Here is a 27,492-nt window from a genome sequence, read left to right as displayed (position 1 = left end):
GGGTTTTATAACCACAGACCCTCCAGGCGACCCCCACGCGTGCCCCTCGCAGGGGGGTGCTGGGCAGGCCTAGGGCTGTGGCTGCGTGTGCGGGATATGCGAGGAGCGGTGGTTTTTTGGGGGGAAGGAGGCTGCGTGGCCAGCCTGGAGCCGAGCGACCGAGCGAGCCGCTGTCCTGCCGGTGCTGGCAGCGAGCCGGGCTCGGCGGGACACGGACCTGCATCCTCCCTGTCCGTCTGTCCCGCTGTCTCCTCCCAGCTGTGGGCCAGCAAGGAGTGGCAACTGGGGGATATATAAAGGCAGGAGAACCTCAGCCAGCTCAAAAGAAACTCCTGGAGCTAGTGGTGTTCTCCCCTCTCCTGCCTTCACGTGATTCAGCTTCCCCACGCCGGGAAGCCGAAGAAATCCTCGCTGTAAGTACCCGAACTGAGCCGGCATTGTGCGGGGGAACCCTCCAGCCTCAGGGCAGGACGGTGGCTCTGGGCCCCGGGGACGGGGGGTCAACATCCTCTCCCTTTACAGATCTGGGGAAAACGCTGTGGTGCAGCCCCGTCCGACCCCACAGCCCCGGGGAGAGGGGTCCCCCATCCCCCCCTTTCACAGAACTGGTGGAGAATGCTGTGGGGGAGCCCCGTCCCATCCCACAGCCTTGCAGGGAGCTGTGCCTGTTGCTGTGGGATGGACAGGCTCCAGCTCCCGTCCCAGCCCAGCCTGGAGACGGGCGGCACATCTCGGGGGTGGGCAGTGAGGACCGCGGGGCTCCCTGCTGCAGCAGCACGCACGGGGCTGGCGCCCGGCCGAGAGATTTGGGGAGTGGGGTGTGTTCAAGGCAGGGGGACTGCTGGAGTGGGTATGCCTAGGGGATGTGGAACCCCCGGGCCCCGCAGGACCAGTAGTGGGGCTTACACCCTGAGGAGGGGGCTGTGTCCTCGTGGGCTCCTGGACCAGGGGTTCAGGCAAAGGGGACCTGGGCAGCATTTGGTTTCGGGGGGAACAGCAGAACTGTGGGGTGTTCCTTGTGGCCATCCCCTGCTCCAGGCAGGTTGGGCAGCAGCCACCTCCCTGCCAGGGTGGCCGGGAGCGCCCTGTGTGCCCTGCGGGCCAGCCCGTGCTGACCCCCGCTCACCCTGCCAGGCCAGCCCGTGCTGACCCTGCTCTCTGCCTCCAGGTGCGAGATGGCTGCCGGCAGCTGCCTCCTCCTCCTCCTCCTGCCCTGGCTGGTCACAGCCTCGCACAGCCCCCCTGGCTGCAAGATCCGGATAACTTCCAAGGGGCTGGACTTGGGTAAGGGGCCGGCCGTGATCCTGGGGCCTGGGAAAGAGGGAGGTTGGACACCTGGCTCCTGGGGTCTGCACTTGTGTAGGGCTCTGCCTGCACTGCCCACGCGTGGGGTGGCCAGGGAGGAGCAGGGGGCTGGCAGGGGCGATGCTGCCGGGAGGGCAGCGCAGCCCGGCTGTCTCAGCCCAGGCTCGCTCTGCCTTGCAGTGAAGCAGGAGGGGCTGCGCTTCGTGGAGCAGGAGCTGCAGAACATCACGATTTCAGACCTGCACGGGAAAGAGGGGCAGTTCCACTACAACATCAGCCAGTGAGTGCTGCCTGTGCCCACGACTCCCTGGGTCCATCTGTCTGTCTGACCATCCCTATCCCCTCCCCGCAGAGTCAGGGTGACGGACCTGCATCTGGCGTCTTCGGACCTGAACTTCCAGCCCCAGCAGCATCTCGTCTTCAACATCAACAATGCTTCCATCAGCCTGCGCTTCCGCAGGCAGCTGCTCTACTGGTTCTTGTGAGCTGCCTCCCCTCCTGCTGCCCGTGCACTAGCCCACCCCATAGCTGTGCCTGCTGGGTGCCACCTTGCTGCCCTGCAGTTGGCAGGAGCTTTGTGCTCCTCTCATCCGCTTCCCTGGTTTTCAGCTACGACATTGGGTCCATCAATGCCTCTGCGGACGGTGTCCACATCCACACGGTGCTGCGGCTGGCCAAGGACGAGGCTGGGCGCCCCAAGATCTCCAACATCACCTGCAATGCCTCTATTGCCAGGATGCACGCTGGCTTCTCCGGCACACTCAGGTACACCCGACCCCTCAGCCTGTGCCCGGCTCCCTGACCTCCTTCCTGGGGTGCTTCCCCAGCCCAGCTGTGTTCTGGAATGGGGATGGAGCCGCAGGGAGGGCAGGCGGTGCAGAGCTGCTCTCGTGTCCTGCAGGAAGGTCTATGAGTTCCTGAGCACCTTCATCATCACGGGGATGCGTTACCTCCTCAGCCAGCAGGTAGGGCTGAGCGCAGACAGGTGATGGAGCCTGGGGGGCCAGGCCGTGCCCTACCTGTGCAGCTTTTCATCCAGTCCTGGGAGCGATTCCCCTCAGCCCAGCTCCTTGCTTTGCAGATCTGCCCGTCCCTGGAGCACGCCAGCCTGGTGCTGCTGAACTCCTTGCTGGACACGGTGCCTGGTGAGTGTTGCCCTGGGACAGGGACTGGATCCTGCTCACCTCGGGGCAGGCAGGGTTGGGCATCAGGCTGCTGGGCAGCTCTAGGCTTGGTCACGCCAACACATCTTCCCTGGCAGTGAGGAGCTATGTGGATGAGCATATCGGGATTGACTACTCCCTGCTGCGGGATCCATCCATCTCCAATGACAACCTTGACCTCGACTTCAAGGTGAACACTGGGTCCTGCCCTGCTGATCTTTCCCATCCCTGTGGGAATGGGCTGGGCACGCTGGGCTTCGCGGAGCAAGCAGGGTGTGCTGCCCCATGGCTGTGGCAACCTCTCCTGCTCTTGGCCCAGGGCATGTTCTTCCCGCGGGTGAGAGAAGACCAGGAGCTGGAGAACCACGCAGTGGAGCCGGTGATCAAGGAGACTGAACGCATGGTCTACGTGGCCTTCTCCGAGTACTTCTTCGACTCGGCCATGCTCGCGTACTTCCAGGCGGGAGTGCTGAACATCGAGCTCCGGGGGGAGAAGGTAAGGAGCGCCGGACACTTGGCCATGCATGGGCAGGAGGGAGGGCTGGGCTGTGCCATGGAGCAGAAGAGGTGCAGTTTAGGGAACGGCTCTGCTGGGACCCACAGCAGCGCCTCGCTTCCCCCATGGTGGTCTGTTCTCCTCACAGGTGCCCAAGGACCTGGAGGTTTTGCTGAGAGCCACCTTCTTCGGGACCATCTTCATGCTGGTGAGGAGCCCCCGGATGGGGTGGGAGGCACGGGAGAGCCTGGGGGCAGAGCACAGCCCTGCCCTGCTCCCTGCCTCCAGCTCACCTGCCTTCCCCAGAGCCCCTCCGTGGATGCTCCGCTGCAGCTGGTGCTGCAGGTCTCGGCTCCCCCCCGCTGCATCATCAAACCCTCGGGCACCTCCGTCTCTGTCTCTGCCTTCCTGAACATCTCACTGGTGCCCCCGGACCGCCCGCCCGTCCAGCTCTCCAGCATGGCCATGGTGAGGGGGAGGCCAGGGCTCTTTGTGAGGCCACTGTGCTGCACACAGGAGGAACATCTGCCATCCTGTGTGGGAAGGCACCGGTGTCCCAGTGCAGAGGGACACTGGGCCAGTGGGGTGAGAGGAGCTGCTGGCCTGGCCTGGCTGTCCCTCTGCCTGCTGCGAGTCAGTGCTCTTTCTCCCCAGGAAACCAAGCTGAGTGCCAAGGTGTTTCTGCAAGGGAAGGCACTGCGTGTGCAGCTGGACCTGCGACGGTACATTTGGGGTCCCGTGGGGGCACGGGGACGGTCCTGTCCGCACCCCACTCACGGCTGCTTCCTCCTCTCTAGGTTTCGCATCTACTCCAAGCAGTCAGCGCTGGAGTCGCTGGCGGTGAGCGCATGGTGATGGCCTGGGGACCCTTCCACCCAGCCACAGTGTAGGGTGGGCTGGGGAGGTGCTGCCCACCCAGGACTCCCACTTGCAGTCCTCCCCACCCTGGCTGACAGCTCTGCCTCTGCACTGACCCCAGCTCTTCTCCCACAGCTGTTCTCCCTGCAGGCCCCGCTGAAGACCCTCCTGCAGCTGACCATCATGCCCATCATTAACGGTAGGCACCACTGCTCCTGTGCAGCTTGGGTTGGGCAGGGGCTCAGCAGGGCTCAGTCTCACTCACCTTGTCTTTCCCTCCCTGCAGAGAGGACAAAGAAGGGGGTGCAGATTCCCCTGCCCGAAGGCATGGACTTCACCAGGGAGGTGGTCACCAACCACGCGGTACGTGGTGGGATGAGACAGCCCAGACCCCCACACCCTGCTGTGCAAGGCACCATCACCTCCATCTTCACACTGACCCTCTTCCCCCCGCAGGGATTCCTCACAGTGGGAGCTGATCTCCACTTCTCCAAGGGGCTGCGGGAGGTGATTGAGAAATACCGCCCTGTGCCCACCACCGCTGCCTATCCCAGCTCCCAGCCCGCAGAGCCCACAGAGCCCACAGAGCCCAGCCTGGACCCCAGCTCACTGTAGCTCTTCTCCCTGGACCAAGGGCAGATCCCGGGCTGGACCCGTAGACTGTAGGTAGGAAGCAGCTTCCCTGGTACCACTGGCACATCCTCAGGGTGCCCATGCCCTGCTGAGGTGCAGCAAGGTGGAGAGGGATGCTCTGGGAAACCCTGCTGCACCCATTCTCATTACACTAATAAACCACCCGCCTCCAAAATCATGGCCCTGTTGTCTGGAGGATGTGCCCACGCGGGGCACATGGCATGGAGACGGGAAGGAGGCAGCCAACAATGCTGCCCAGCTCCGGTCCTTGGGAGCAAACGGAGCTGAGGGTAGTGCCAGAGGGCTGAGTGACTGCACTGCTGCTGCTCAGGCAGGTCACTTGTTTCCAGGCTGCAGGGACCCTGCAGAGGGGGCAACGCCCAGAGCCCTCTGGCACAGGGCATTGGCACTCCCTGGTGCTCCTCAGCAGAGGAAAGCAAAGCAGGGGCTGGCAGAGGGGTGTGAGGAGGAGCAGAACCACCTTGGTCAGAGAGTTTATTGCAAGTTCCTGCATTGTGTGCCCTGGCAGTGGGATCATCATGGTGGTGGTGGTTAAGCCTCCTTCAGTGGGAGCAGAGGTGGGAGCAGGGTGGAAGGAGCAGGGCCACTGCTGCTGCTCCTCAAAGCCTGCCCAAGCCCCAGGTGTGCAGGGCCAAGGGGAAGTGCCAGGACTGCTTCTTGCCTGCGAGGGTAGCAGCTGCTGCCACAGACAAGGAGGAGGCAAGACAGGAAGCCACAAGCGAGGCGGCGGCTGCAGCAGGTACACGACTCCTCTCCCATCAAGGACAGAGCCCTCAGGACTCAATCCCATGTCCCCCACCCACAGCAGGCAGCCCTGTCTGGCTGGGAGGAAGGCTGCAGGTGTGACAGGTCTGTGGTGTAGCCGAGCAGCAGCGAGGACTGGGCTGTGCGAGGTGCCGGCAGTGAGGGCAGAGGGGTGGTGAGGGCAGTCCCCGTAGCTCCTAGTAAGGCTGGTTCTTAATGAAGCGGCAGAACATGGTGAAGGCAGCGAGCGGCCGGTCCGTGGGCACCATGTGGCCAGCTCCCTGCAGGAAAAGGGCAGCAGTGGTCAGCATGGCTGTGGTGCTGCCACAGCCTAGCCAGCACCACCCCACCCTGACCACAGCCTTGGTGGCCAGCACACCCACCCGCAGCCCCGTCCCTGCCTCCCAGAGTCCTCAGCCCTACCTTGACAGTGAGGAAGGCGATGTTGGTGAATTCCTTCACAAAGCCCCCAATCTGGTTCTCACCATTTTCAGTGTAGAGCCAGGGCCGTCGAGCCACCTGCACCTGGAAGCGATGGCAGCGCCCTCAGTGCCAGGGGCTGGCCCTGCCCACACTCCCTCCCACCACAGCCAGCCCCAGCACACAGCCTGGAGCCAGGGCCTGGCCTGGCCTGGGCCGTGCCCAGCCCATTTACCTTCTGGCACAGGGAGTCCACAAACCACTCATCCCCGAGGAAGTTGCAGGCCATGTCCACGTCCCCGTTGTACACCAGGATCCGGTATTTCTGCAGAGCAGACAGAGGGGGTGAGCCCTCAGCCAGGACACCAACCCCAGCCTGGCAGGAGGCTGGGCTGGCAGAGCCACTCCCAGGGCCCATGGGCTCCCCCGCACGCACCGTGGTCCCGAGCAGCTTCAGGTACTGCTCGTTCATCTGCATGTACAGGCGCTTGTAGTTGCGGTTCACGTCGAAGCTGCGGAGGAAGTGTCGGCATCATGCAGCTGCTCCTGCTCGGGGTGCTCCCTGCCCGCCCACAGCTCTCTCACCTGCACACCTCCCACTCCGGCGCCTCGGGGGAGATATGCAGAGCCTTCCGCACCTCCGGGGAGTTCAGATACATGCTGGGGGCTGTGGAGTTGGTGCAGGGCGGGTCCATACGGACCTTCTTCCGGGCGACTGGCATTCGGAACAGGTTCTGGGAGAGGCAGGAGAGTCATGGTCACAGCAGCACCACTGAGCAGGCACAGGCTGCTCTCAGCCCGGCAGCACGGGCACCTCGGCTCACCTGCCGCCAGGAGAACCTCAGTGGCATCCGGATGAAGGAGTTGCCCAGGTCATGTGTGATGAGATAATCACCCTCGTACCTGTAGCCAGGATGAGCACGAGGACAGGCTGAAAGCCCTGGGGAAACGAGGGCTCAGGGCCCTCCTTGAGGGAGTCCTCGGCAGAAGCCAGACACTCTCCACCTGTCCCAGAAGGACCCCCTGCCCAGCCCACCACGTCCTTCTTCCAGTGGGACTAAAGTGAGACGGTGCCTGGAGACCCATTTTCCCTGGGGCCGCTCTCACCTCATGCTCCCAGGGACGCCTCCATCACACGGGGCATAGAGGTTGTAGATGTTGAGGCCAGACTCTTCTACAATCTGAATCATCTCCCCCATCTGCAAGGAGCCACAAGAAGGGTTTGGGACTTAGCAAGACCCTCTTGGGATCGTGGGCCCACCCAGAGCCAGGTGGGTGCTGCTCACAGACACTGATGCTGGGCACGTGTAGGGGGCTCCGCCGCCCCTCACCTTGAGCGTGCAGTTCAGGTTGGAGTTGTCATGGAAGTTGCACTTCCCCTCAGAGCAGCAGAAGGCCTGGAGGTCCTTCCACAGCCTGTGGGGAGAGACCAGGGCTTGGACCGCACTGCCCAGGCAGCAACACCACCAGCCCGAGCCCTGACCATGCCCCGCTCCTGCTCGCACAGGGATGGCACACCGAGCACTCCCCCTGCTCTTACTCGGTCCCCAGCAGCCCGTGGTAATAGGCAAAGTAAACCAGGGAGTTGTCATTGATCTCATAAGATGAGAGGCCGTTTCCCACAGCGATTCCCTGCGGGGCAAGAAGAAAACAACCCTGTTGTGTTCCAGCTCCCCGCGGGGCGGCTGCAGCACAGCGGCCCCAGGCAGGAAGCAGATGTGGCACTGTTTACTCTGCAGAGGGAACAGGGAGGGTCGAGGGTGCCTGAGGACGCTTCCCCGGCAGAGGGATGGACACGTCCACCGGCAGCCGCTGCCAGCACCCCAGGAGGAGATGAAAGGCCGCAGGGCCAGGCCCGCCCTATGTCCTGGAGGGAGCCCTGCACGCTGAATGCACAGCCAGTCCCCACCCTGGCGCTGGCTCAAGGGCCCCAGCGAGGCTGTGCCGAGCCCTCTGCTCCCCAGCAGAGCCCAGCACCCACCTTCAAATTGAGACTGGGGTCCTGCATCACCCACTCTGCCAGTGTGGGGATGTAGACCCCCCCATAGCTCTCCCCTGTGAGGAAGAGATCATTCTTGGAGTACTCAGGGAACAGGCGGAGGAAATCCTTCAGCGCCAGGTAGTTGTTGTGAGCAACCTGCGAGGAGGAGGAGGCAGGGTCAGGTGGTGAGGCTGGACCCCAGCCAGGGGGCAGATGGGGTCAGGGCCTTCCCAGCACGCTGGTCACTCGCCTCTGTGTCATTTGTGCCGTACTTCTTGTCATCGGAGTACGAGAAGCCGACGCCAGCGGGAGACTCCAGGTAGAGGATGTTGGCAATCTGCGAGGACAGCAGAGGAGCCGGCGATCAGGGGACACCCTCCTCTGGCTCACCGAGGCGCCGCTGGCCTCGCCCACGACAGCACCCACGGGTCTGGCCCGCCCCAGGGCTGTGCTGGGGTGGCCACATTCCTGTGCTGCTCAGCAGACTGGAGAAGAGGGTGTGTTGGGCGGGGGGGGCGGCAGGAGGTTTGGCTCCGTGGAGAGGGCAGGAGGAACTGGCTCAGGGCCACCCCATCCGGCAGCCACGGAGGGCGGTACTGCCTGCGCCCGTACCTTGTTCCAGGCGTACTCGTTGTACTTCAGCGTGACCCCATCGGGCTGGATCTGGGGAAGCAGAAGGCGGTGACCGATGGGCTGAGCTGGGCTGGGGACAGCATGATGGCTCATACCACGCAGCCGGTCATTCCTTGCACTCCCCAGCCACAGGACGGCAGTGATTACTAACCAGGAAGGGGCCATGCTCCTTGAGGAAGCCTTCCATGGAACTGCAGCCGGGACCCCCGTTCAGCCACAGCACCAGGGGGCTGCCCTGGGGGTTGCTCTGGGCCTCCACGAACCTGCGGACGCGCAGCCGTCAGTGCCCGGTGGCAGCCGATGCCCCCCCAGCGCCAGGCTCAGCCCCACGTACCAGTAGTGCAGGTGCTTGCCCGGTCCGGCGCACAGGTAGCCAGAGAAGTGGCGGAAGGAGGGCTGCTTATGCAGCCCGGGCAGGTACGTCACCTCGTGCCCCGGCGGGGCGGCCCGGCCCAGCCCCAGCAGCAGCAGCATCAGCGACGACGACAGCAGCAGCGGCCCCATCTGCGGCGGGCGGGAGGGCACGGTCAGGGCGCTGCCGGCCGCGAACGGCCGCGCCCCGCGAGCGCCCCGGCACGGCTGCCCCAGGACCGACCCCCGTGCGGGGCTGCCCCCCGTGGCCGGCCCGCTCCCCCGGTACCGGGGCCCCGTCCCCGCTGCCCCGTCCCCGCTCCCCCCGAGCCCGCTGACCGCGGCCGCTCCCGGCGCAGGTTCCGCTCCCGGTGGGCACATGACACGCGCCCATATGACCTGCGCCGCTCACGTGAGCGGGGCGGGGCCCGGCAGCGGCCAATCAGCGCCCCGGGGGGCGGCCGGCCCGGCCCCGCCCCCGCCCGCGCACGTGGGACCGGGAGCGGGACCGGGACCGGGATCGGGACCGGGACATACCGGGGGACAGCGGGGGATTGAGGGGGGAGCGGTGGAACTCCCGCACTACAGCGGGAGCAGCCGGCGGTGGGGTAGACACAGTCGGGCACCACCGGTCACAGCCGGGTGTCACCCAGTACTGCTGGGTACCGGGCACTGCTGGGTATGGCCGGTACCGCTGGGTACCACCGGGCACAGCTGGGCGCCACCCAGCACTGCTGGGTGCAGCCAGGCATCACCAGGCACTGCCAGGCATCCCCGTGTTCAGGCAGCACCACTGAGCACTGCTGGGTATAGCTGGTACCGCTGGGCACCACCAGAGATTACTGGGTAGAGCTGGGCACCACCAGGCACTGCCAGGCGTCACTGGGTACAGCCATGTACAGCCAGCACCACCAGTCCCTGCCAGGCATCATGGGCACAGCCAGTCATCTCCATGTACAGGCAGCACCAGGCAGGCACTGTGCGAAGTCTCCGTGTGTCTGGATTGAGCCCAGTTGTGCCCCAGCAGCAGCAAGGTCCCCCCACTGCCTCCCCTGCAGCACTAGGATCCCTCTGAGCCCTCTGGTTGTCCCTCCCGGACAGGCTGTCACCACCTCACAGCAGCTGTGACAGGGACAGCTAAAAATAGCCTCGGCGGCGATGGCTGCCCGGTGCCGGCTCGCCGCGCGCTTCCACCACGTCCACGGCACCAACATCCGCCTGGACACCTCGCGCACACTGGCCACACGGGTGGAGAGCTTTGCCAATGGGCTCTGCTTCAGCCAGGAGCCCCTGGCGCCCGGGCAGATCTTCCTGGTGGAGATCGAGGAGAAGGAGCTGGGCTGGTGCGGGCACCTGCGCGTGGGGCTGACAGCCCACGACCCCCAGAGCCTGGAGGTGGTGCCTGAGTACTCACTGCCAGACCTGGTCAATATGGGGGACACTTGGGTGTTCGCCATCACCCGGAGCCACAACCGCGTGGCGGTGGACGGGGAGGAGGTGCGGGCACGGAGCTCACCCTGGGAGCCCTTCCTGCTGATCGAGCGGGTGCGGATCCCCCGCGACACGCTGGTGGGGCGCAGCCGGCCCGGCCGCTACAGCCACATCCTAGACGACCTGTACAAGACGAACGTGCTGCCCGCGACCGCCCGGCGCAGCCGCATCGGGGTGCTGTACGCGCCGCAGCCCGACGGCACCGCCGACATGCACATTGTCATCAACGGCGAGGACATGGGCCCGAGCGCCAGGGGCCTGCCCACCGCCCGCCCGCTCTACGCCGTCGTTGATGTCTTCGCCTCCACCAAGAGCGTCCGGGTTATCCCAGTGGATTATGGCTGTAGGTACCTGCCCCCGTCCCTGCAGCACGTGCAGCGTGGGCCGGGGGCAGGGGGACTCTGGCAGGGTCACCCCATGGTCCCCAGCAGTGGGAATGTCAGAGCGTGACTCTGGGCAGAGGGACATGGGATACAGGGCACAGGAGAGCCCGTGGGTCCTGTAGACTCACAGTGCCGCTGATGGGCAGTGTCTGCTGAAATCTCTGCCATGGGAGCTCTGCTGGGGCCAGGGGGAGACCCTCCCCTGCAGCAGGCCCGCTGGCCAGCCTTCCTGAGCCGGGTGACGGGGGTGGGTGTTTGGGGCTGACCCAGGGCTGTGAGGCTTTGCTATGCCCAGCCTCACCCACACCACGCGGCAGCCGGAGCCAACCGACGTCCTGCCCGTCACCAAAACACCCACCTACACCTGCCGCCCACCCCTGTATGGCACGCTGCACCCCCGCACCTGCCACGTGCTCAGGACACAGCCTTCCCTGGGCAGACATCCCATGATGCCAGCACAGCCCGGGCATTATCCTGTGTCCCTTGGCTGGATGGGAGGGGCCAGGCTAACGAGGGCTAATTAGCGCTGGAAGAATCAGCAGATGCTGAGGATCAGGCAAGACTGAGCAAGAAGGAGAGCAAGCACCAGGGTACCAGCTCCCTCCACAGGGAGCCACTGCTTCCCTCACTGGTGCCAAGGGCAGCTGCTTCTGTCCCAAGGCTGGGATTCTCCATGGTTTTAACACCTGAGGGGAGTGTTGGCCACAGTGGACAGCACCTGTGCTGCGGAGCCACCTGAGGCTCTGGGAGGAGGAATCCCACAGGGTGTTGTGTCACAGGACCAGAGCCAGGCAGAGCCTGGGCAGGCACCCAGGGAGAATGGCTGATGGTGGTCTGTCCCAACAGCACGGTGGGCACTGTCTGTGCAGGCAGCGCAGCCCTGGCCGGTGGGTACCCACTCACCAGCCTGGTGCTGGTGCCAGTGGAAGCAGACCAAGGGAGTGGGATGTAAGGGAAGCCCAGTGTGGGCATGTGAGACCCTGGGGGAGCCGCTCAAGAGCCGCCAGAGAAAGAAATGCAAACAAGCCCCGGTCATGCAGAGCTTGGGCGCATAACTGTTTCCCAACCTTCCTCCTATTAATGGATAGAGCTTTGCTGTCTGGGGCCCTTAAGCTCCCAGCCCTGGGGCAGCAGCCTGGCACCAGGTCCTGCACAGCCGGCTCGAGCCTGGGGCAGGATGATGCTGCAAAACAAAGTCACCCTACCACTGCCCTTAACCCCAGTGCCTCTGAGGAGCCCCAGGCCAGCTCCTACACCCCTCTGTGCTCAGCCTCACCACTGACTCGCCCAGCTCAGTTTCTCTCTCCGTTCTCTTCCAGTTCCCTCCCTGCAGACGCTGTGCCGGGTGGTCATCCAGAAACACATCGTGCACCGCCTGGCCATTGAGGGCCTGGACCTGCCCCCACTGCTCAAGAACTTCTGCCAACATGAGTGAGGTGTTGAGGGCACTGCTGGGCTGCCCCCACTGCCAACAGCATCCCAGTGCTGGTTGCCTGGTAGGATCCGTGCCCCTTGTTGCCCCCTCACCCCGGTATGTGCTGCCAAAGGGCCAACCTGAGAACAGGCAGCGTGGTGGTGGGATTTTCCACACAGGGACGGTGCTGCAGGGCCAGAGCGTGAGCAGGGAGCTGATGTGGTTCAGAGAGAGCAATAAAGCACTTCCAGACAAGAGTCTGTCAAAGGAGGCTCAGGGGGGCTGAGACCTCCCATGGTTCAGCAGCCTCTCGTGGGAGCAGTTCCCCCGGCAGCAAGGAAAGGAACACGGGCCACACACAGCCCTGTGGGGCTCAGGAATGATGCTGGGATCGCCTGGGTGGATCAGAGTGAGTGCTGGCGTGGGTGGAGCGTGGGAGGGCACTCACGTGGAGGTAAATTACAGCCAGACGCTTTGTCCTGGCCGGGCAGTTTCACTCTTGGGAAATATGTTTACACGGAGAGCGATGAGTTATTTCCTGTGTGCTCAGCTGGGAGGGGGACGGGGGCGGACGTCGGAGCACCCAGAGAGCAGCGCTGGCAGCAGCCCTTGCTTGGGCACGTGCCTGTGGCCACAGAGCCAGACACGGTGACCCTGTGCAGGGCCCAGCCATCCCGCCTCGCTGCCCGGGGAGGGGAGCCCAGCACTCCTCGGCTCTGTGCCCTCAGCCAAACCCTTCATCCCCTGGCTGGTGGGGATGGCAGCCAGGATCCAGCAGCGCCCGTGCTGGGCTGGAGAGGGGAGGCAGGGCAGGTAGGAGTTGTGTAGAGCAACAGGCAGGGTGGGGAAGAGCCCTCCAAAAACCAGAGGGGTACCCACAGGTGCCAGAGAGACGGTGAGGGGGCTGGCAGAGCCTTCCAGGCCTCTTCCACAACACGGCCAAGGGGGGCTTTGAGCAGCTCCAAGCTTACAAGAAAGGTGTTTTAGGAAACATGATGCTATATTTAGTCAGAGACTCGATAGTATCAGATCATGTTACAAAGCTCTGGCTCAAAGGAAATCCCCAGCCCGCAGTGACGGCCGACTGCATCAACACCAAAGTGTTAATGAAGGGAGCGCTGATAGGGGAAAACATGGATGGTGGCCGAACCATAGCAACAGGAGTGAGGTCTGTGACATTCCCTGCCATGTCCCACCAACGGGCTGGGAGCTGCTGGAGCTGCCCCGGCTGTAAGAGGTCCGGGGAGCTCACCCACCCCAGAGCAGCACCCGTGGGCCAGGCCTTTGCTCTCCAAGCTGTTTTCCCTCCCCCACCCGTGCGTGAAGCCTTTGCTCCCCACCTACCCCCCGGCGTAATCTGCCCGGCAGTGACCCGTGCACAAGAGGGTGGGTTCCTCTTTCTTGAGAAATTGAGAGCAGCTGCTGAAACCAGATAAACCACTCCCCTTCTGTGAAGTGGGGCTGCAGCGCAGTGGGGCTGTCCCCCTCAGGAGCTGCCACCTCCCGCCACCTGGGGCACTCTGGTGGCACAAGACCACCAAGCAGCACTGCCCAAAGCCCTGCCTGACCCCCAGCACTCCATCCCCTGGGCAGGGAGGGGCATCTGCAGCTGGCGCAGGGACAGAGGCAGCTCCCAAACAGCACAAGGCTGATTTATTGGCTCTGTTGCACAACCCCCGCAGCTGGATGGTGCAAGGACCTGTGGGCGCTGGCCACAGATGAAATAATTTTGTCACATGTTATTATGGGGCCAGATGGGATTCATCTGAGAATCCTCAAAGAACTAGCTGATGTCATTGCAAAGCCTCTCTCGATGATTTTTGAGCAGTCCTGGAAATCTGGAGAGGTCTCAGCTGACTGGAAGCTGGCAAACATTATCCTGATTTTTAAGAAGGGCAAAAAGGAGGACCCCAGAAGCTACAGGCCTGTCAGCCTCACTTCAGTACCTGGTAAAATCATAGAAAAGATTATTTTGGGAGGTCTTAAAAAACACCTGGTGTTTTTGACACTGTTGTTGACATTGGCCACAGCCAGCATGGCTTCAGGAGGGGGAAGTCCTGCTTGTTGAACCTGATTCCCTTCAACAACAGGGTAACTCACCTAGTTCACCTAGGAAAGCCAGTACATATAGTCTTTTTGGACTTCAGCAAAGCTTTTGATACTGTCTCTCACAGGATACTTCTGGACAAAATGTCCAGCCCACAGCTGGATAACTGTATTATGGGATAGTGAGCAACTTGTTCACAGGTGAGGCACAAACAGTTGTAGTGACTGACAACAGATTGTTATCTGGTCACTAGTTCTGCAGGGTTCCATCCTTGGCCCAGTTCTCTTCAACACTCAGAGACTGTTTGATGCCTTCTTCAGTTCTTTGGTTAATCTCCTCCCTGCTGTCATCCTCTGGGGCCTCTGTGGCCCTCAGTTTTACTGGAGGAGATGAAGGATATAACAGGGAGTGAGGGGTTGTGGGTTCGCCCTGGAGGAGAGACTGGGAGATTTCAGGCTGACACTGGAGAGCCTCAAAGAGCTGGGGAACTGCTGGTAGACTCTGGAGAACAATCACAGGACTCCTGGTGGCTGCAAGAGAGGCTGACAAGAGCTGCTGCTGAGCTGCTGCCACAGTAGAGGAAGCCTGGCTGGAGCTCTGGGATGTGTTACCCTGGCACACCAGAGAGGGCAAGGGGCAAGCTTTGGGGAGCTCCTGAACAGCACAGTCATCAGGATGGGGAGCAGAGCACGTCACAGCATCAGGAGGGCTCTTACAATCACACTTTTCATAGTGCTGGGCCAAGGTGGTGACGCAGCTCTCCAGAGGGAACCCACTACTGAAAACCTGGCTTAGCCCCTGGATGACAACCTCCATCTCCACGAAGTAGCCGCTGCTCTCCCCTCAGCTGCCCTCCCTGTGCGCAGCCCAGATCCCGTCATCGAGCAGCCAGTGAAGGAGGAGCTGAGGCAGCAAGTCCGGAGCGATGAGGTCCCTCGGGAAGGCGAACAGCTCCCGCCGCCGTCGGGGCCAGGCGCTCGGTGTGGTGCTCCAGGGCCAGCTGCTGCAGCCACTTGCAGAGGTGGAACAGGGCTACGCCATCACCAGTCCCTGTCCCGGTCCGTGTCCCGCTCCGCCAGGAGCATCATCGCCGCCGTAGGGCTCGACTCCTCCCGCCGCGGCGGGACCGGAGCGCTCGGGCGCCGCCTGGAGAGGTCGCCGCGCATCGCACCGGGAGCGCACCGCTCCTCGGTGTGTCCGGCCCTCTGGCACCGGCTCCTGCCCGGCTGCCTGCTCCGGTGACCGAGCCCAGGTGGCCCGGGTGGCCGCCAGCGCGGAGCTGCGCTCCTTCAGCTGCTCCCCGTTGCTCTGCAGCAGGCTGGTCAGCACGAGGCTGAGCGACTGCACTCCCTCCTCCCTGCTGCCCGCCGAGCCCCCAGCATGGCCTGGGGAGCTGCCCCTGGGGGGATGAGGGGTGCCGGTATCGCCGCTGCCAAGCGCCTGCACAGCACGGCTCTCTCCGCACGCCCCCCGTGCTCCGGCAGCACGGCCAGGATGTGCCGGCAGGGCAGCTGGGAGCGGCGGTGGCAGTAGCAGGTGCATCTCCGGCAGTCCTGGCTCACCCAGCGCACATCCTCCGGCTTGCGGGCCCGGCAGCGCTCCCCGAAGTCCTGGAAGCTGCGGGAACGGGCGCTCAGTTCCCCGGCGCGACCCCCGGGACCGCCGTTAAACCCCGGGGCACCGCCCACGCCCTGATCCTGACCAATCAGAGCCGTTCTCTGCAGATTGACAGGAGGCAAGCCAACCAGCACAGACAACCGTGCCACTGCCCAGGTGACTGACAGCTCTACTATCCAATCATCTGGCGGTGCGCTCCCCGTGGGCGGGCGGTGAGTCATGGGCGGAAGTGTCAGCTGTCAGGGCCGCCGGTCGCGGGGGGGATGGAGGCTCCGGGCGGCACCGGCGGGGCCGGCGCGGGGCCGGGGCGGCCACCGCCGCCTCCTGGGGACCTGCGCAGCGTGCTGATCACCAGCGTGCTGAACCTGGAGCGCCTGGAGCTTGATCTCTTCAGGTGCGCTGCGCGGGGGGACGCCGGGCCGGCGGGACCGGGGCGGCCTGCCCGCACCCTGCCGCCGCCGCCGCTCACCGCCACCGCCTTCTCCCCGCAGGGGCCGGCACCACTGGGTGCCCGCCACGCAGCGCCTCTTCGGCGGGCAGATCGTGGGGCAGGCGCTGGTGGCGGCCGCCCGCGCCGTGAGCCGCGACGAGCAGGTGCACTCGCTGCACTGCTACTTCGTGCGGGCAGGTGCGGAACCGCGGCTCGGGGGGAGGCCGGGCCGGGCCGGGCTGCCGGGGGGTTCGGGGAGCCCGCAGGGTGAGCAGGCGCCCCATCCCGACCCCATCCCGGCAGGGAGGGTGCGGGTGGCACCGCCGGGCTCGGCCCCTGCAGGGCAGGTCCCCTCCGTTGCCCGGCGGCAGAACGTCCCTGTGCTTTCCCAGGGGACCCCAAGGTGCCGGTGCTGTACGAGGTGGAGAGGACTCGTACAGGGAAGAGCTTCTCCGTTCGCTCCGTGAAGGCCATCCAGCACGGAAAGCCGATCTTCACCTGCCAGGCCTCCTTCCAGCTCTCCCAGGCGAGCCCAGTGCAGCACCAGTTCACCATGCCCACCGTGCCACCCCCCGAGGAGCTGCTGACACAGGAGGAGCTCATCCAGAAGTTCCTGCAGTGAGTGGGGCAGAAGGGGCATGTTGGGGACGCCCCTCTTTGCAGCTGGGACAGAGGGAGGTGTGGGGGAGGATTGTGGTGACTGCCTGAAGAGTTCCCAAACATGCCTGGGAGGGGAGCAGAGGGGCAGGACAGGAGCCATGCTCCTCCTGTCTCTGTGTGCCTCTGGGTCCCTGGGCTGGAGCCAGCAGGACATGCCCCTGCCTGCCTGGCATTAACCTTGTTTCGCCATGCTGGGCTGCAGGAATCCTAACCTGGCTGAGAGGTACAGGAAGCATCTCAACAAGATCCAAGCCGAAGATGTGCCGATTGATATTAAACCCGTGAACCCACCGGATATATTCAGCTCAGAGCCACAGGAGCCAAAGCAGCTCTTCTGGGTGCGAGCACGAGGCTACATAGGTGGGTCCTGCTGGCAGAGTGGTCCAAGTGCCTCCTGAGCTGAGGGCTCAGGCTCCACCTCACACTGTGGAGCACTGTCACAACAGAATGGGCTGGGAGGGCTGTGATTTGGGGGCTGCCAGGGCTGTGATTTGAGGGCTGCCTGCGCCCCAGCCTGTGGGGAAGCCTGGGCATTTTGAGGCTGAAATGCAGGTGTGGGTGAGGAGCATGAGGTGATGCCCTGAGCTGTGCTGGGGGACAGGGGGAGCTGGTCTGGAAGAATCTCAACTGTGCTTGGCCAGCAGCTGTCCCTGGGGCACTGGGGCTCTGTGCCCCAGATGTGTCCCATGGGCACCCACGGGACGGGCAGTGCTGGTTGCTCCGCAGGGGAGACGGACATGAAGGTGCACTGCTGTGTGGCTGCCTACATCTCCGACTACGCCTTCCTGGGCACGGCCCTGCTCCCGCACCGGCAGTACCACATCAAGTTCATGGTGTCCCTCGACCATTCCATGTGGTTCCACGCGCCCTTCCGAGCTGACCACTGGATGCTCTACGAGTGTGAGAGCCCCTGGGCTGGTGAGTCCTTGCTGTGTCCCACAAGGCCAAGGGCAGCCCATCCCTACGGCAGGCTGGGACACGGCAGGGGAAGATGCTACTCTGGCACACGTTGCTTCCCCTTCTCACTTCTCCTGCCTTACCCATCCCGGGGGTGGTGGCTGCATTCTGACAGCTCCTCTCTGCAGGCGGGTGCCGGGGCCTGGTGCAGGGACGGCTGTGGCGCAGGGACGGGGTCCTGGCTGTCACCTGCGCGCAAGAAGGAGTCATCAGGGTGGAACAGAGACAAAACCAGAGCAAGCTGTAGCTGAGGAGCCTCCACAAGCTGGGGCTCAGGCATGCCAAGAGATGGACTCTGGGATCAAGACAGGACCTGGACAGCAGCAGGAAGGAGACCAGGCTGGATCCAGCCCAGTGGGGAGTCCGAGTGCCAGAGGTGTCTGCGATGGATGGTGACCCACAGAGCATCAGTGTGACCAAACTGGCTGCTGCACAGTGTGTAACCACACGCTGCCATCAGCCATCCTTCACCCACATTAAAATAAAGCCGTTGGGTGAAGAGCTGGACTCTGTCCCTGGAGTTTGTCCCCTTGGATCTGTGACTGTGCTTGGGTTAATGGGGGGGCCAGCTCTGCCCCCGGCGCAGGCTGGGTCACAGGAGGGGAACCTGTGCCACATGTGCTGCTGTGGCACATGTTGCTTCCCTTTCTCGCTTCTCCTGCCCTACTCATGCTCCAGTGCCTCAGTTGCTGCTTCTGCTTGCGCTTGGGCTCCTCCCCAGGGCTGGGCTCAGGCTTGGGCCCAGCTGGGAGCCAGGGAAATGGGATGAGGCAGCTCCCACCTCCATGTGGAGGCTTGAGGCCTCCCACTGATGGTGCCCTGGGGGCATGGGGTGGAATAGACACAGCAGCCACTTTGCTCTTCTTCCTGCCAAGACTTTATTTAATAAAGTCCTTTTTATTATATAAGTTTTATGGGAAGTTCCCGGCAAGAGCCCCAAACCCTGCCAGAAGCCTTCCCGTTCCTTGTGCGCTGCCAGTACATCCCAGCTAAAGTCCCAGCCACTCCAGCATCCCCCACAGAGGGGGAGTGGCTCCAGCAGTGTCACTGTGGGTGGTGGGCCTCTGTGAACCCCTGTGAGCCCCTGGTCCCACCGGACAGACTAACCACAGAGAAAGTGCATTGAAGAGGCAGCTCCAGGCACGGGCCGTGCTGCCATGGGAATGTGGCGCTGCCCCCCTGCCACATCCCCACTCATGGCATTGCCCTGCTCCTGGTCGCCATGGGTGCAAGCCCCCTGCAGCCCTTGCCCTCCTGCCCATGCAGGCACGGGCTGCTTCACTCCAGAGGCTCCTTGATCAGGCACTCCTTGAGGGAGGGCTGCTGCTGCAGGGGCAGCCCAGCCTCCCGCAGGTCCTGCAGCCGGGCCTCCGAGCGCCGCTTGTCCTTGCCCACCTTCCAGGCCAGGTGGACGTGGGCCTGCAGGAAGGGCCCCAGCAGCGGGTGGCTGCCCTGGGCCTCCAGCAGCTGCAGCGCCTGCTCACAGCAGCCGTGGGCCTCGCTGAGCTGGTCCAGCTCCTGATGGCACACGGCCAGCCCGGCCAGCGTCAGGAGGAAGCGGCCGGAGCTGCAGACCCCCAGCCGGTCCTGCAGCCGGTAGGCATTGGCCCAGGTGGCCAGGGCCTCGCGGTACATGCCGGTGCAGGTGAGGCGCTGCGCGGCCCGCAGGTCCGGCAGGAAGAAGAACTCGAGGAACTCAGGGGAGCGGCGGATCTCGTCGATGGAGTGCAGGTGGGACAGGAACTGCTCGAAGGCTCGGCTCCGCTTGGCGATGGTCTCGGCGGTGAAGTTCCGGCGCAGCCTCTTCCTGGGGAAGGCAACGCCGGCCATGTCGCAGCCAAAGCGGCAGCGCAGGCGGCGGTTCAGCTGCTCGAAGTCCGAGTAGCGCCGGGCGATGGTGGCGGGGGCCTTGTCAAACTGGCCGGTGCGGATCAGGTAGATGGTGTAGAGCTGCGGGGGAGCTGGGTGTCAGCCCTTGCCTCGGGCACGCTGCTCCTGGGGCCGGCAGAGCCGGGTGAGTGGCCACAGAAGGGCTGGGGGGGTTTGCCCGGGCAGGAGGGAGTGGGCTGGGCTGCCACAACCACAGCAACCACCAGTGATAGTTACCTGAGGCTCATCTGAGCCGCCAGCAACATCCAAGCAGCACAGGGAAAGAGAGAGAAATAAGCGCCAGCCCCTTGGGACCCCTGACCCGGGGGAGATCCAAACCCACACCCACCCTGTGCCCGCCCAGCCGTGCCGGGCTCACTCACCACGTACTTGGAGGAGCGCTCGCTGACCACGCTGGCGCTGGTGACCTCGAAGAGCAGCCGCTGCGGAGCCAGGCTGCCCCGCGACCTCCGCCACAGCTCCTGCAGCTGCCGGGTCAGCAGGCTGCCGCCGGGGCGCTCCGCCGCGGAGCCCCACTCTGTGCCGGGAGAGGGGCGTCATTGCCCAGCGTGGGGACAGTGCTCCGCCAGCCCCCCGACACCTCCGGGCTGCCCCGGGGTGCTGCTGCCCTGGGGAGCGGGGTCACCCCAGTCCCCCCAGCTCACCGCCCCAGCACTCGCCTCCGTCCTCCCCGCCTGCTGCCGCCCCCTGCGCCTGCGGCGGCTCCTCCAGCTCGTCGCTAGCTCCGTCCTCCTCCTCCTCCTCCTCCTCGTCGTCCTCGTGGCTGGTGAAGCTCAGGGTGCCGCTGAGGCGCGTCGACAGCCCCTCGGTGTCGTCCTCCAGCTCCGAGCTCTCCGGGCAGTCCTCGGCCTCGCCGCCGCCTCCCGCCGGCTCCTCCCGGCCGCCCTCGCCGGCCAGCGCGTGCCGCAGCCGGTGCAGGATGCGGGCGGCCATCGCTGCCAGGGGGTCCGGGCCGGCCCCCCGACACGGCGGGGCCGGGGGCTGCCCACCGCGGCACGGCCCCGCGCGGGGACAGCCCGGCCCCGGGGCACCCCCCGCTGCTGCCCCCGCCCCGCTCCGTTCGCGCTGCCCCGGACCGGGCCGGGCCGAGCCAGGCGGTGCCGAGCGATGGCCGCTCCGCCACGGCTCGTCCCGGGATCCTCCCTGCGCGGCTCCGCCTCCGCCGGGAACCCGGATCGGGGTGGCGGAGCCGGCACCGCCCGGCACGACCGGGATCGGGATCGGCTCCTGCGGCACCGCCCGGCACGGTCGGGATCGGCTCCTCCCGGCACAGTCCGGCACGATCGGGATCAGGATAGGCCACTTTGGCACCTCCTGGCACGATCGGGTCGGAGACAGGGCTCAGCCCGGCGCTGCCCGCAGCCCCTGCCCGCTGCTGCACCCAATGCTACCGCTGTCCCCTATCCGAGATGTCCTGGTCGGATAGAGCCCCTGGTACCCGCCCTGGGGCCACAGGAGCCAGCACTGAGGTGCCCAGCACTGTGGGATCCCAGGGTCTTGATACCCCATACCCTGGTACCCCAGTAGCCTGGCATCCCAGTATCCTGACATCCTGGTACCCCAACATCCGTGTATCCTGGTACTCTAGACACAGGCTCCCGATTCCCCTGGGCTGCTGCCCAGTCGGACGTCCCCCCGGCCACTCTGGCACTCGCCACCCTGGCCCCAGGCAGCCTCGCCACGCGCCCTGCGGTCAGGCTTCACCCTCAGTGCTCGTCCGGCCTTTTTTAGTGTCCGCCTGCTCACTCCTCACCTCTTCCTTGGGAATGTCTATTAATATCGAGGAAGCAGCCCAGCTGCTGCCATCACTCTGCCCTGCTTGCCCGCTGCGCCCTGCTCCGGCACCCAGGACCCCTGCGCTCCCCTGGGCAAGGTGGAATGCGCGGGGGGCTCGGCTTGTGCAGTACCTACATCTCACCCAAGGAATGGGGTTCCCAGCAAAACCACAAGCCACAGAACCCCTGTGTGTCCCTGTCACCGGGAGTTTATGGGACAGGAATCTGTCTGACCCCTGCCTGACCCCACTGCAGCCCTGAGGCTCGGAGCACCACAGGACACGGGCTACTTGGCTAGTGTGTCCCCAGAGCCACCAGCCCCAGCCGACCCTGGCAGCGGTGGCTGGCACGGGCTGCAGGTGTGAGGGCAGAGCCTTCGAGGAGGCACTGGGCGTAATTCCCACTCCCCTGAAGCACGGAAAGACAGAGCCTTTTCCGGACCCAGGTGCCAATGGCGCTGGGGACCCCAAACCACAGGGCTTATTTTCCGAAATCCTCCAGGGACATTGTGCCCCAGGTCTCACTGGGGACCCCTTCCTCACCTGGGACAGGGAGTTGCAGCATTGCTCTGCCTTGGTCCCCCAGAGCAGAAAATGGGGGTGCAGGGGAGGGATGCTGCTCCAAGGAAGCCCAGGTTCAGACTGGGAGCCTGTCCCAGGCAGGGCTGCAGGTCTGGGGGCAGTGGGTGATGGTCTGTGCCCCCCCCGGGTGCAGGGGGGACCCTGACCCCCTTGCCTGGGTGATGCTGAGAGCTCCAGGGCTATTTTTAACCCCCTCATTGCTGAGTTGCCCCGGGCAGGAGGTGCTATGGGGGTGGGAAGAGCCGCCCTCCTGCCACAGCTCCAGTGTCCCTCCTGGAGGGCTTGAATTTCCATCCCAGCCTCAGCACCACGTTAATCCCAGCCCTTGGCCAATAAAGCTTTGGCTAAATTAGGTAAAGGCGCCAGTAGCCAGTGAGCGGGGCTGGGTGCTGCCAGGGTGCTGATAGGCTGCGGGGGCCAAGGGGCAGCAGCTGGGGTACGGCCCACAGAGGCGACGCTACAAATTGGGGTGCCAGGGATACCTCGGTGCTTCTGGGAGTTCCTGCTGCAGGAGCTGGTGATTCTCTGGGGGTGGGAAGCACAGTAAATTCCCACAATGGTAAGAGCCCCTGCGTGTTGTGTGCTTTGTGCTGTGTGCCAGGATGAGACTTGATCGGGCAGGAGGCATCAGGCACCGCATGCTCCAGGGCTATGGAGGTGCCTCTGTGGAGGGCGGCGGGGAGAGAGTCCCCAGGGCTGGGCTGACCGTGGCGGTGAGGGCAGGAGGGCATTGGGGAGGTGCAGGGTCCCCCCAAGGACATGCCTGGGGGACACCAAGTGGCTGCCCAGGTTGTGTGGGTTCCTGGGGACTCAGCCCTGTCCGGAGCTCAGGGCTGTCTAGAGGTGGCAGTGGCAGGGGGTGGCTGAAAGCCGAGCGCTGGGTCATACGACACGGTGTCACCGCCGGCTCCACGGCCAGCCTGCGCCTCCAGGAGAAACTCGATCGGGACCGACAGGTGCCGCGGCTCCAGCTCCAGTGATCCCTACAAGGGGAGCTGAGGAGATTCCAAAAATAGCGCTGCGTGCCTAGGATGCCGAGGCTGCACACAGTGACCATGGCCCCTACACCATGGAGCCCCCCACATGGTGGGGGACCTGGGCAGGCAGCTCCCTGCAGCTCACTGTGCTCATGGACACCCACGAGGCACTGCAACTGTGGGGATTGCTGAGGGCTGTGGCTCGGCTGGCACAGCATCATCCTGCAGCAGGGCAAGGGCTCTCTCCACAGCCCCGCGCTGTCAGGCCACGCTGTGCAAGGGGGCTCTGGCCTGATGACCTGATGGGGTGGCCACAATGACCCCTTCTCCTTTGTCTCACAGACGGACCAGCAGGCAGAAGCCCGCGCCTTCCTCAGCGAGGAGATGATTGCGGGTGAGCGTGGGGGCGGTGGGAAGAGGGGCCAGACACGGCTATGGTGTGCGGCCTGGCTCTGCCCCACTGCCTGGCCCTGACCTCCCTCTTCCACAGAGTTCAAAGCCGCCTTTGACATGTTTGATGCTGATGGCGGTGGAGACATCAGCACCAAGGAGTTGGGGACGGTGATGAGGATGCTGGGCCAGAACCCCACCAAAGAAGAGTTGGACGCCATCATTGAGGAGGTGGATGAGGATGGTGAGCAGCCCTCGGTGGTGGGTGACAGGGGTGAGCACTGAGCACTGGGTGGGCAGCCTGACCTGTGCTTGGCTTCCTCCCCACAGGCAGCGGTACCATCGACTTCGAGGAGTTCTTGGTGATGATGGTGCGCCAGATGAAAGAGGACGCCAAGGGCAAGTCTGAGGAGGAGTTGGCCAACTGCTTCCGTATCTTCGACCGGTGAGTGGAGGGGTGAAGTGGCCGGTCCTGCCTACAGGGGTGAGCAAGGTCACATCTCACACTCACCCTCCTTCAGGAATGCGGATGGGTTCATTGACATTGAGGAGCTGGGTGAGATCCTGAGGGCCACCGGGGAGCCCGTCACCGATGAGGACATAGAGGACATGATGAAGGACTCAGACAAGAACAACGATGGCCGCATCGACTTTGATGGTGAGCAGCAGCCCTGGCTGGGTGCCTGTGCTGTGCACCGGGGCAGGGCTGTGGGCTGAGGCTGCCCTTCTCTTGCAGAGTTCCTGAAGATGATGGAGGGTGTGCAGTAAGGGACCAGACATTCCTCGGGCCAGCTGCTGCACCCAGCCCCACTCCCCCCCTGCCCAGGGAGCAGCAGCTCCACAGCACCTGGCCCCCGGCACCGGCTGGGACCCTGCTCCATGCCAGGGCCTCGGTCTCATCCCACCGCCGGAGACTGAGCTTTTCCTCCCATCTGTCACCTGTGGCTTTGGTTCAAGCCTCAATAAAAGAGGAAAAGCTTGAGTTGCTTGGTGCAGAACTTCACTAAGGGGTGCATGGGGACAGGGCTGTGGCACTGTGCCCCTGCCCTGTTCCCCAGGGAGGGGAACATGCCTGGCTGGTGCCCTATGCCCTGTGGGCAAGCTCACACCACAGGGCTGTGCTGGAGGGGCAGCACAGGGCTGTGGTTCCCACGGGCTCTTGGGCAGGCGCCAGTGCTGAGCTCAGAGTTTCCGTTCAGAGCAGCTGGTTCACACGCCAGCGGGTGAGGGAGCACAGCCCCGGCCACAAGGGACCTTCTCTGGGGACAGACTGTGGGACCACAGGGGTTCTAGGGAGCCACTACCACCTGCCCCACTGGGACCCGCATCTCTCACCCTAAGGACTGGTTTATATGGTGGAGGGGCAGTACCAGCCTCCTCCCTGCAGGGTCAAGGTGACAGTGGAGTCTCTGCATCCAGAGATGCCATGCCAGCCTGCTGGACAGCACAGCTCCCTGGGGACACACTGGGGCGGAGCACAGCGGGGAGTGGGGGGAATGAGGGGAACACAGTTCCCAGTTAGCGTGGGTGGGACCATCAGCAGTGCAGCTGGCAGGACACAGCTCAGAGCTGGTCACATCCCTTCAGCGCAGAGCCGTGGCACAGGGAAACTAAAACCCCAGGAGGGCCAGAGACTACCTCGGGCATCCTGACCCTGCCCTGTTCTCACGGGGAGCGATGGCACCAGGCAGAAGGGACGGGTGCCGCGGGCGGGGGATGGTGGGGACATGTGCAGCAGCACAGGCTGCCCTCTGCAAGGCCGTAGCCGGACACCGGCAGCTGGTGCTGCAGCTCGGGGGCAGCGGTGACAGCCCTCGGCTGCGCGAGGAGCGGCGCAGGAGGAGCACGGAGGCCCGTGAGCTCAGCACCGGTAAGGAGGGGGCTGCTACACTGGGCAGCAGGCACAGAGCCCCCCTGGACCCACAGCAGGGCCACGGAGGGGCTCTAGTGCTGCCGTGGCTTAGTGTCCCCTGTCCGGCAGGGCTGCGGCGGGTGCTGCTGGCAGGGGTGAGGCAGGCACCAGTGAGCCCCCGGGAGCGGCGGGAGCTGGAGCGGCTGTGGGTGCTCTTCCTCTCCGCTCTGGAGCTCTTCCTGCAGGACCTACGCAGAGCCCACCACCTCTGTCAGCTCTTCTCCGTGCAAGAGGGTGGCGTGGCCCCGCTGCGCACTGGGATGGGGGGCTGGGGGCTGCCTGGGCGGAGAGGGGGGAGTCACACACAGCCCCCAGCGGCCCAGGGCTTAGAGGAAGAGATCGAGCAGGTGAGGGCCATGCTGGCAGAGATGGAGAGCGGAGCCAACATTCCGCCATGGACGGTGGAAGCCACGGAGACCACACAGCCAGCAGGGATAGGTGGCACTGCAGCCAGGGGGGCTTGGGCAGGGCCTTGGACTGGGCACTGCTGTGGGGTGCTCTGAAGGGGAGGCCAGGAGGCAGCAAAGCTGGCACCCCCTGTCACAGAGTTGGGTACAGGGGCCCCTATGTACCCCCACAGTCCCCTGCTCCCTGTCTGTGCATTGCTGGGGGCTGCCCCTACCCTGCAGAGGGAACGGGACCACTCTGGGCCCCCCAAATGTTGATAGAGCCCATTACCAGTTGGGGGTCACATCCCTGCCCACACTCACAGAACCCTCTCTAGAAGTCATAAATGTGCATTTATTTATACATTAACCGTGGCTCGGACTGCGACATTAATTTAAAAACAGCCTATGATACAGAACGGGGAGGGTGCTGGGCGGGAGGGGGGATGTTGGGGGGATGGTGGTGATGGTCAGGTCTCCTGGCCCTTGGCCTGCTTGTTGTACGTCTCCCTCACGTACTTCTTGTAGGCTGAGAAGAGAGGGGGCACATGGTGATGAGGGTCCCAGGGCAGCTGCCAGGGCTGGACAGGCAGTGGGACACAGCAGGGTTGGGGGCTGTGCTTGCTGCCCACCCCAGAGGGGAGGGGTAGGGAAGTTCTGTCCCAGGCACTTACCGACTTGGTTCTTCCAGAGCTCGGCTGCGTGTGTGTTCAGGGGGCTCTCGATGTTCGGCTCTGAAAACAGGGGCTGGGTCAGCTGGTGGGGTGACTTGGACACCTCAGAGCTCTGCTGTGGGCAGGGGATCCCCATCCCCACCATCACCCCAGAACCCCAGGGCAGCACAGTTGTGGGACCCACCTGCCAGCAGGCTCTGGACGGAGAGCAGGATGGTGCGGACGTCGTAGAGGGCCGACCACTTTTCCTTGAGGATGTCGAGGCAGATGTTGCCCTGGGTGTCGACGTTGGGGTGGTAGCAGGGGGTCAGGAACCGCACGGTGGGCGCCGTGTAGGGGTATCCGCTGGGAAACTCCAGCGACAGCTTGTACCGCAGCTCCTCGTAGGGCTGCGGATGGGAGTGACGGGGGCAGGAGTCAACGTGGTGGAGGGGAAGACTCAGGGGAAAAAGTTGCACAGGGGGAGCAGAGGACTGGGACCATCCTCAGCTGAAGGGAGGAGGGCGGAGCGGGGTCAGGGCCCCCCCAGCCCGGGATCCTGCCTCTCACCGTGCCAGCGGCGCCGTCAATGGTCCCAATCCACTTGAACAAGTTGTCGGACTCGGGGAAGGCGGAAATGCCTTTATCACCGGACATCTGCGGGGCAGCACGTCAGGGCGGCCCTGGACAGCCCGAGACCCTCCCGCCCCGGCATCCCCAAACCCCGACCCGGCTCCTCAACCCTCGGCGACCCCACTCACCATCAGCGCCATCAGCTCCTGCTGCAGCCTGCGGAGGGGGGGGAGAGCACGTTACCGGCCGGCCCGGAGGGGCAGCCCCCGGCCGCAGCCCCTGTTCCCGTCCCCGCTCACCTCTTCCCCACCGCGCCGCGGGCCGGCGTGGCTCCCGTTTCGGCCGCTTTGCGAGCGGCTGCGCTGGACACGGCGGCGGGGTCAGCGTTCTGCGAGGCCATGGCGGCTCCGGGGGCACCGACGGGCGCACCCGCCTCCGCCGCCGCTGGGTCACGAGCTGGACGCGGCTCCCCCTCCCGGGCGGCGCCGCACCAGGGTCTGCCCGGTCCCTCCTCCCTGCGCTCGGGGCAGGACTCGGGCCCCGCTGCGGCTCTCCCGGTGCCGAGCGGTGGTGCGGGTTCTTCCAGTGGAACTCACCGGTGCGGCGGGCGCTTAGGGCGGTGCAGAACACTCTGCGGACACCCCGGTGCAGCAGCGGCTCGGCGCCAGTCCCGATCCCGGTCCGATCCGTCCCCGTCACGATCGTCCCGCACGGCCCCGCCCGCTCCCGCGCCCCGTTTGAATGTGTCCGC

The 27,492-nt window shown here is 64.6% G+C and overlaps 9 protein-coding genes across 13 annotated transcripts; 5 read left to right on the top strand and 4 right to left on the bottom strand.

Moving 5' to 3' along the window:
• The first annotated feature begins 243 nt into the window (after nucleotides 1-243).
• On the top strand, nucleotides 244-4,630 carry PLTP (phospholipid transfer protein). The gene is made up of 16 exons (XM_027895068.1): nucleotides 244-413; nucleotides 1,169-1,284; nucleotides 1,486-1,585; nucleotides 1,658-1,786; nucleotides 1,915-2,070; nucleotides 2,207-2,270; nucleotides 2,387-2,450; nucleotides 2,567-2,658; nucleotides 2,788-2,964; nucleotides 3,113-3,172; nucleotides 3,271-3,432; nucleotides 3,619-3,686; nucleotides 3,762-3,804; nucleotides 3,958-4,021; nucleotides 4,109-4,185; nucleotides 4,279-4,630. The coding sequence occupies exons 2-16, from the start codon at nucleotides 1,176-1,178 to the stop codon at nucleotides 4,435-4,437; spliced, it is 1,524 nt and encodes a 507-aa protein (XP_027750869.1). The 5' UTR covers nucleotides 244-413; nucleotides 1,169-1,175; the 3' UTR covers nucleotides 4,438-4,630.
• On the bottom strand, nucleotides 2,058-9,024 carry CTSA (cathepsin A). Of its 2 annotated transcripts, XM_027895071.1 has the most exons (16): nucleotides 8,945-9,024; nucleotides 8,589-8,758; nucleotides 8,406-8,517; nucleotides 8,234-8,284; nucleotides 7,872-7,958; nucleotides 7,622-7,777; nucleotides 7,181-7,272; nucleotides 6,972-7,056; nucleotides 6,748-6,839; nucleotides 6,465-6,543; nucleotides 6,226-6,374; nucleotides 6,077-6,152; nucleotides 5,876-5,965; nucleotides 5,644-5,745; nucleotides 5,398-5,501; nucleotides 2,058-2,067 (listed from the first exon to the last, which is right to left on the bottom strand). In XM_027895071.1, exons 1-15 carry the CDS (start codon nucleotides 8,984-8,986, stop codon nucleotides 5,418-5,420), a joined length of 1,467 nt encoding a protein of 488 aa, XP_027750872.1. In that variant the 5' UTR covers nucleotides 8,987-9,024; the 3' UTR covers nucleotides 2,058-2,067; nucleotides 5,398-5,417. The 2 variants fall into 2 exon arrangements, with proteins under 2 accessions (XP_027750872.1, XP_027750871.1); XM_027895070.1 differs by lacking the exon at nucleotides 2,058-2,067 and having other exon boundaries at nucleotides 5,396-5,501.
• Nucleotides 4,522-27,323, bottom strand: UBE2C (ubiquitin conjugating enzyme E2 C). 3 transcript variants are annotated; one of them, XR_003572495.1, is made up of 7 exons: nucleotides 27,041-27,323; nucleotides 26,930-26,957; nucleotides 26,739-26,825; nucleotides 26,374-26,578; nucleotides 26,190-26,249; nucleotides 25,936-26,044; nucleotides 9,265-9,277 (listed from the first exon to the last, which is right to left on the bottom strand). XR_003572495.1 is itself a non-coding variant. In XM_027895073.1 (6 exons), the coding sequence occupies exons 1-6, from the start codon at nucleotides 27,139-27,141 to the stop codon at nucleotides 4,631-4,633; spliced, it is 1,029 nt and encodes a 342-aa protein (XP_027750874.1). In that variant the 5' UTR covers nucleotides 27,142-27,323; the 3' UTR covers nucleotides 4,522-4,630. The 3 variants fall into 3 exon arrangements, 2 of the variants coding, with proteins under 2 accessions (XP_027750874.1, XP_027750875.1); XM_027895073.1 differs by lacking the exons at nucleotides 9,265-9,277; nucleotides 25,936-26,044; nucleotides 26,190-26,249 and adding exons at nucleotides 4,522-5,407; nucleotides 7,152-7,170 and having other exon boundaries at nucleotides 26,562-26,578; XM_027895074.1 differs by lacking the exon at nucleotides 9,265-9,277 and having other exon boundaries at nucleotides 25,852-26,044.
• On the top strand, nucleotides 9,308-12,150 carry NEURL2 (neuralized E3 ubiquitin protein ligase 2). Its single transcript, XM_027895078.1, has 2 exons — nucleotides 9,308-10,439; nucleotides 11,799-12,150. Exons 1-2 carry the CDS (start codon nucleotides 9,764-9,766, stop codon nucleotides 11,912-11,914), a joined length of 792 nt encoding a protein of 263 aa, XP_027750879.1. The 5' UTR covers nucleotides 9,308-9,763; the 3' UTR covers nucleotides 11,915-12,150.
• LOC114063062 (regulator of G-protein signaling 9-binding protein-like) lies at nucleotides 13,250-25,757 on the top strand. 2 transcript variants are annotated; one of them, XM_027895079.1, is made up of 2 exons: nucleotides 13,250-13,260; nucleotides 24,812-25,757. In XM_027895079.1, exon 2 carries the CDS (start codon nucleotides 24,895-24,897, stop codon nucleotides 25,630-25,632), a length of 738 nt encoding a protein of 245 aa, XP_027750880.1. In that variant the 5' UTR covers nucleotides 13,250-13,260; nucleotides 24,812-24,894; the 3' UTR covers nucleotides 25,633-25,757. The 2 variants fall into 2 exon arrangements, with proteins under 2 accessions (XP_027750880.1, XP_027750881.1); XM_027895080.1 differs by lacking the exon at nucleotides 13,250-13,260 and having other exon boundaries at nucleotides 24,716-25,087; nucleotides 25,199-25,757.
• Nucleotides 13,525-15,778, bottom strand: ZSWIM1 (zinc finger SWIM-type containing 1). Its single transcript, XM_027894947.1, is given in 3 exon segments — nucleotides 13,525-14,952; nucleotides 15,112-15,339; nucleotides 15,381-15,778. Coding segments are annotated over 3 exon segments (1,389 nt in total). The 3' UTR covers nucleotides 13,525-14,189.
• On the top strand, nucleotides 15,821-18,103 carry ACOT8 (acyl-CoA thioesterase 8). Its single transcript, XM_027895004.1, has 6 exons — nucleotides 15,821-15,951; nucleotides 16,049-16,185; nucleotides 16,380-16,605; nucleotides 16,850-17,007; nucleotides 17,374-17,565; nucleotides 17,733-18,103. Exons 1-6 carry the CDS (start codon nucleotides 15,821-15,823, stop codon nucleotides 17,849-17,851), a joined length of 963 nt encoding a protein of 320 aa, XP_027750805.1. The 3' UTR covers nucleotides 17,852-18,103.
• On the bottom strand, nucleotides 18,466-20,496 carry SNX21 (sorting nexin family member 21). Its single transcript, XM_027895072.1, has 3 exons — nucleotides 20,154-20,496; nucleotides 19,857-20,011; nucleotides 18,466-19,554 (listed from the first exon to the last, which is right to left on the bottom strand). The coding sequence occupies exons 1-3, from the start codon at nucleotides 20,425-20,427 to the stop codon at nucleotides 18,883-18,885; spliced, it is 1,101 nt and encodes a 366-aa protein (XP_027750873.1). The 5' UTR covers nucleotides 20,428-20,496; the 3' UTR covers nucleotides 18,466-18,882.
• On the top strand, nucleotides 22,309-24,065 carry TNNC2 (troponin C2, fast skeletal type). The gene is made up of 6 exons (XM_027895081.1): nucleotides 22,309-22,409; nucleotides 23,170-23,221; nucleotides 23,318-23,461; nucleotides 23,548-23,662; nucleotides 23,739-23,875; nucleotides 23,954-24,065. The coding sequence occupies exons 1-6, from the start codon at nucleotides 22,407-22,409 to the stop codon at nucleotides 23,983-23,985; spliced, it is 483 nt and encodes a 160-aa protein (XP_027750882.1). The 5' UTR covers nucleotides 22,309-22,406; the 3' UTR covers nucleotides 23,986-24,065.
• Nucleotides 27,324-27,492: the final 169 nt, after the last annotated feature.

Source organism: Empidonax traillii, unplaced genomic scaffold (assembly GCF_003031625.1).
Source record: "Empidonax traillii isolate 1590-97213 ecotype Southwest subspecies unplaced genomic scaffold, ASM303162v1 scaffold448:size1359114, whole genome shotgun sequence".
NCBI lineage: Eukaryota > Metazoa > Chordata > Aves > Passeriformes > Tyrannidae > Empidonax > Empidonax traillii.
The sequence above is the reverse complement of the archived record's forward strand: the minus strand, read 5'-3'. Positions and strand labels throughout refer to the sequence as shown.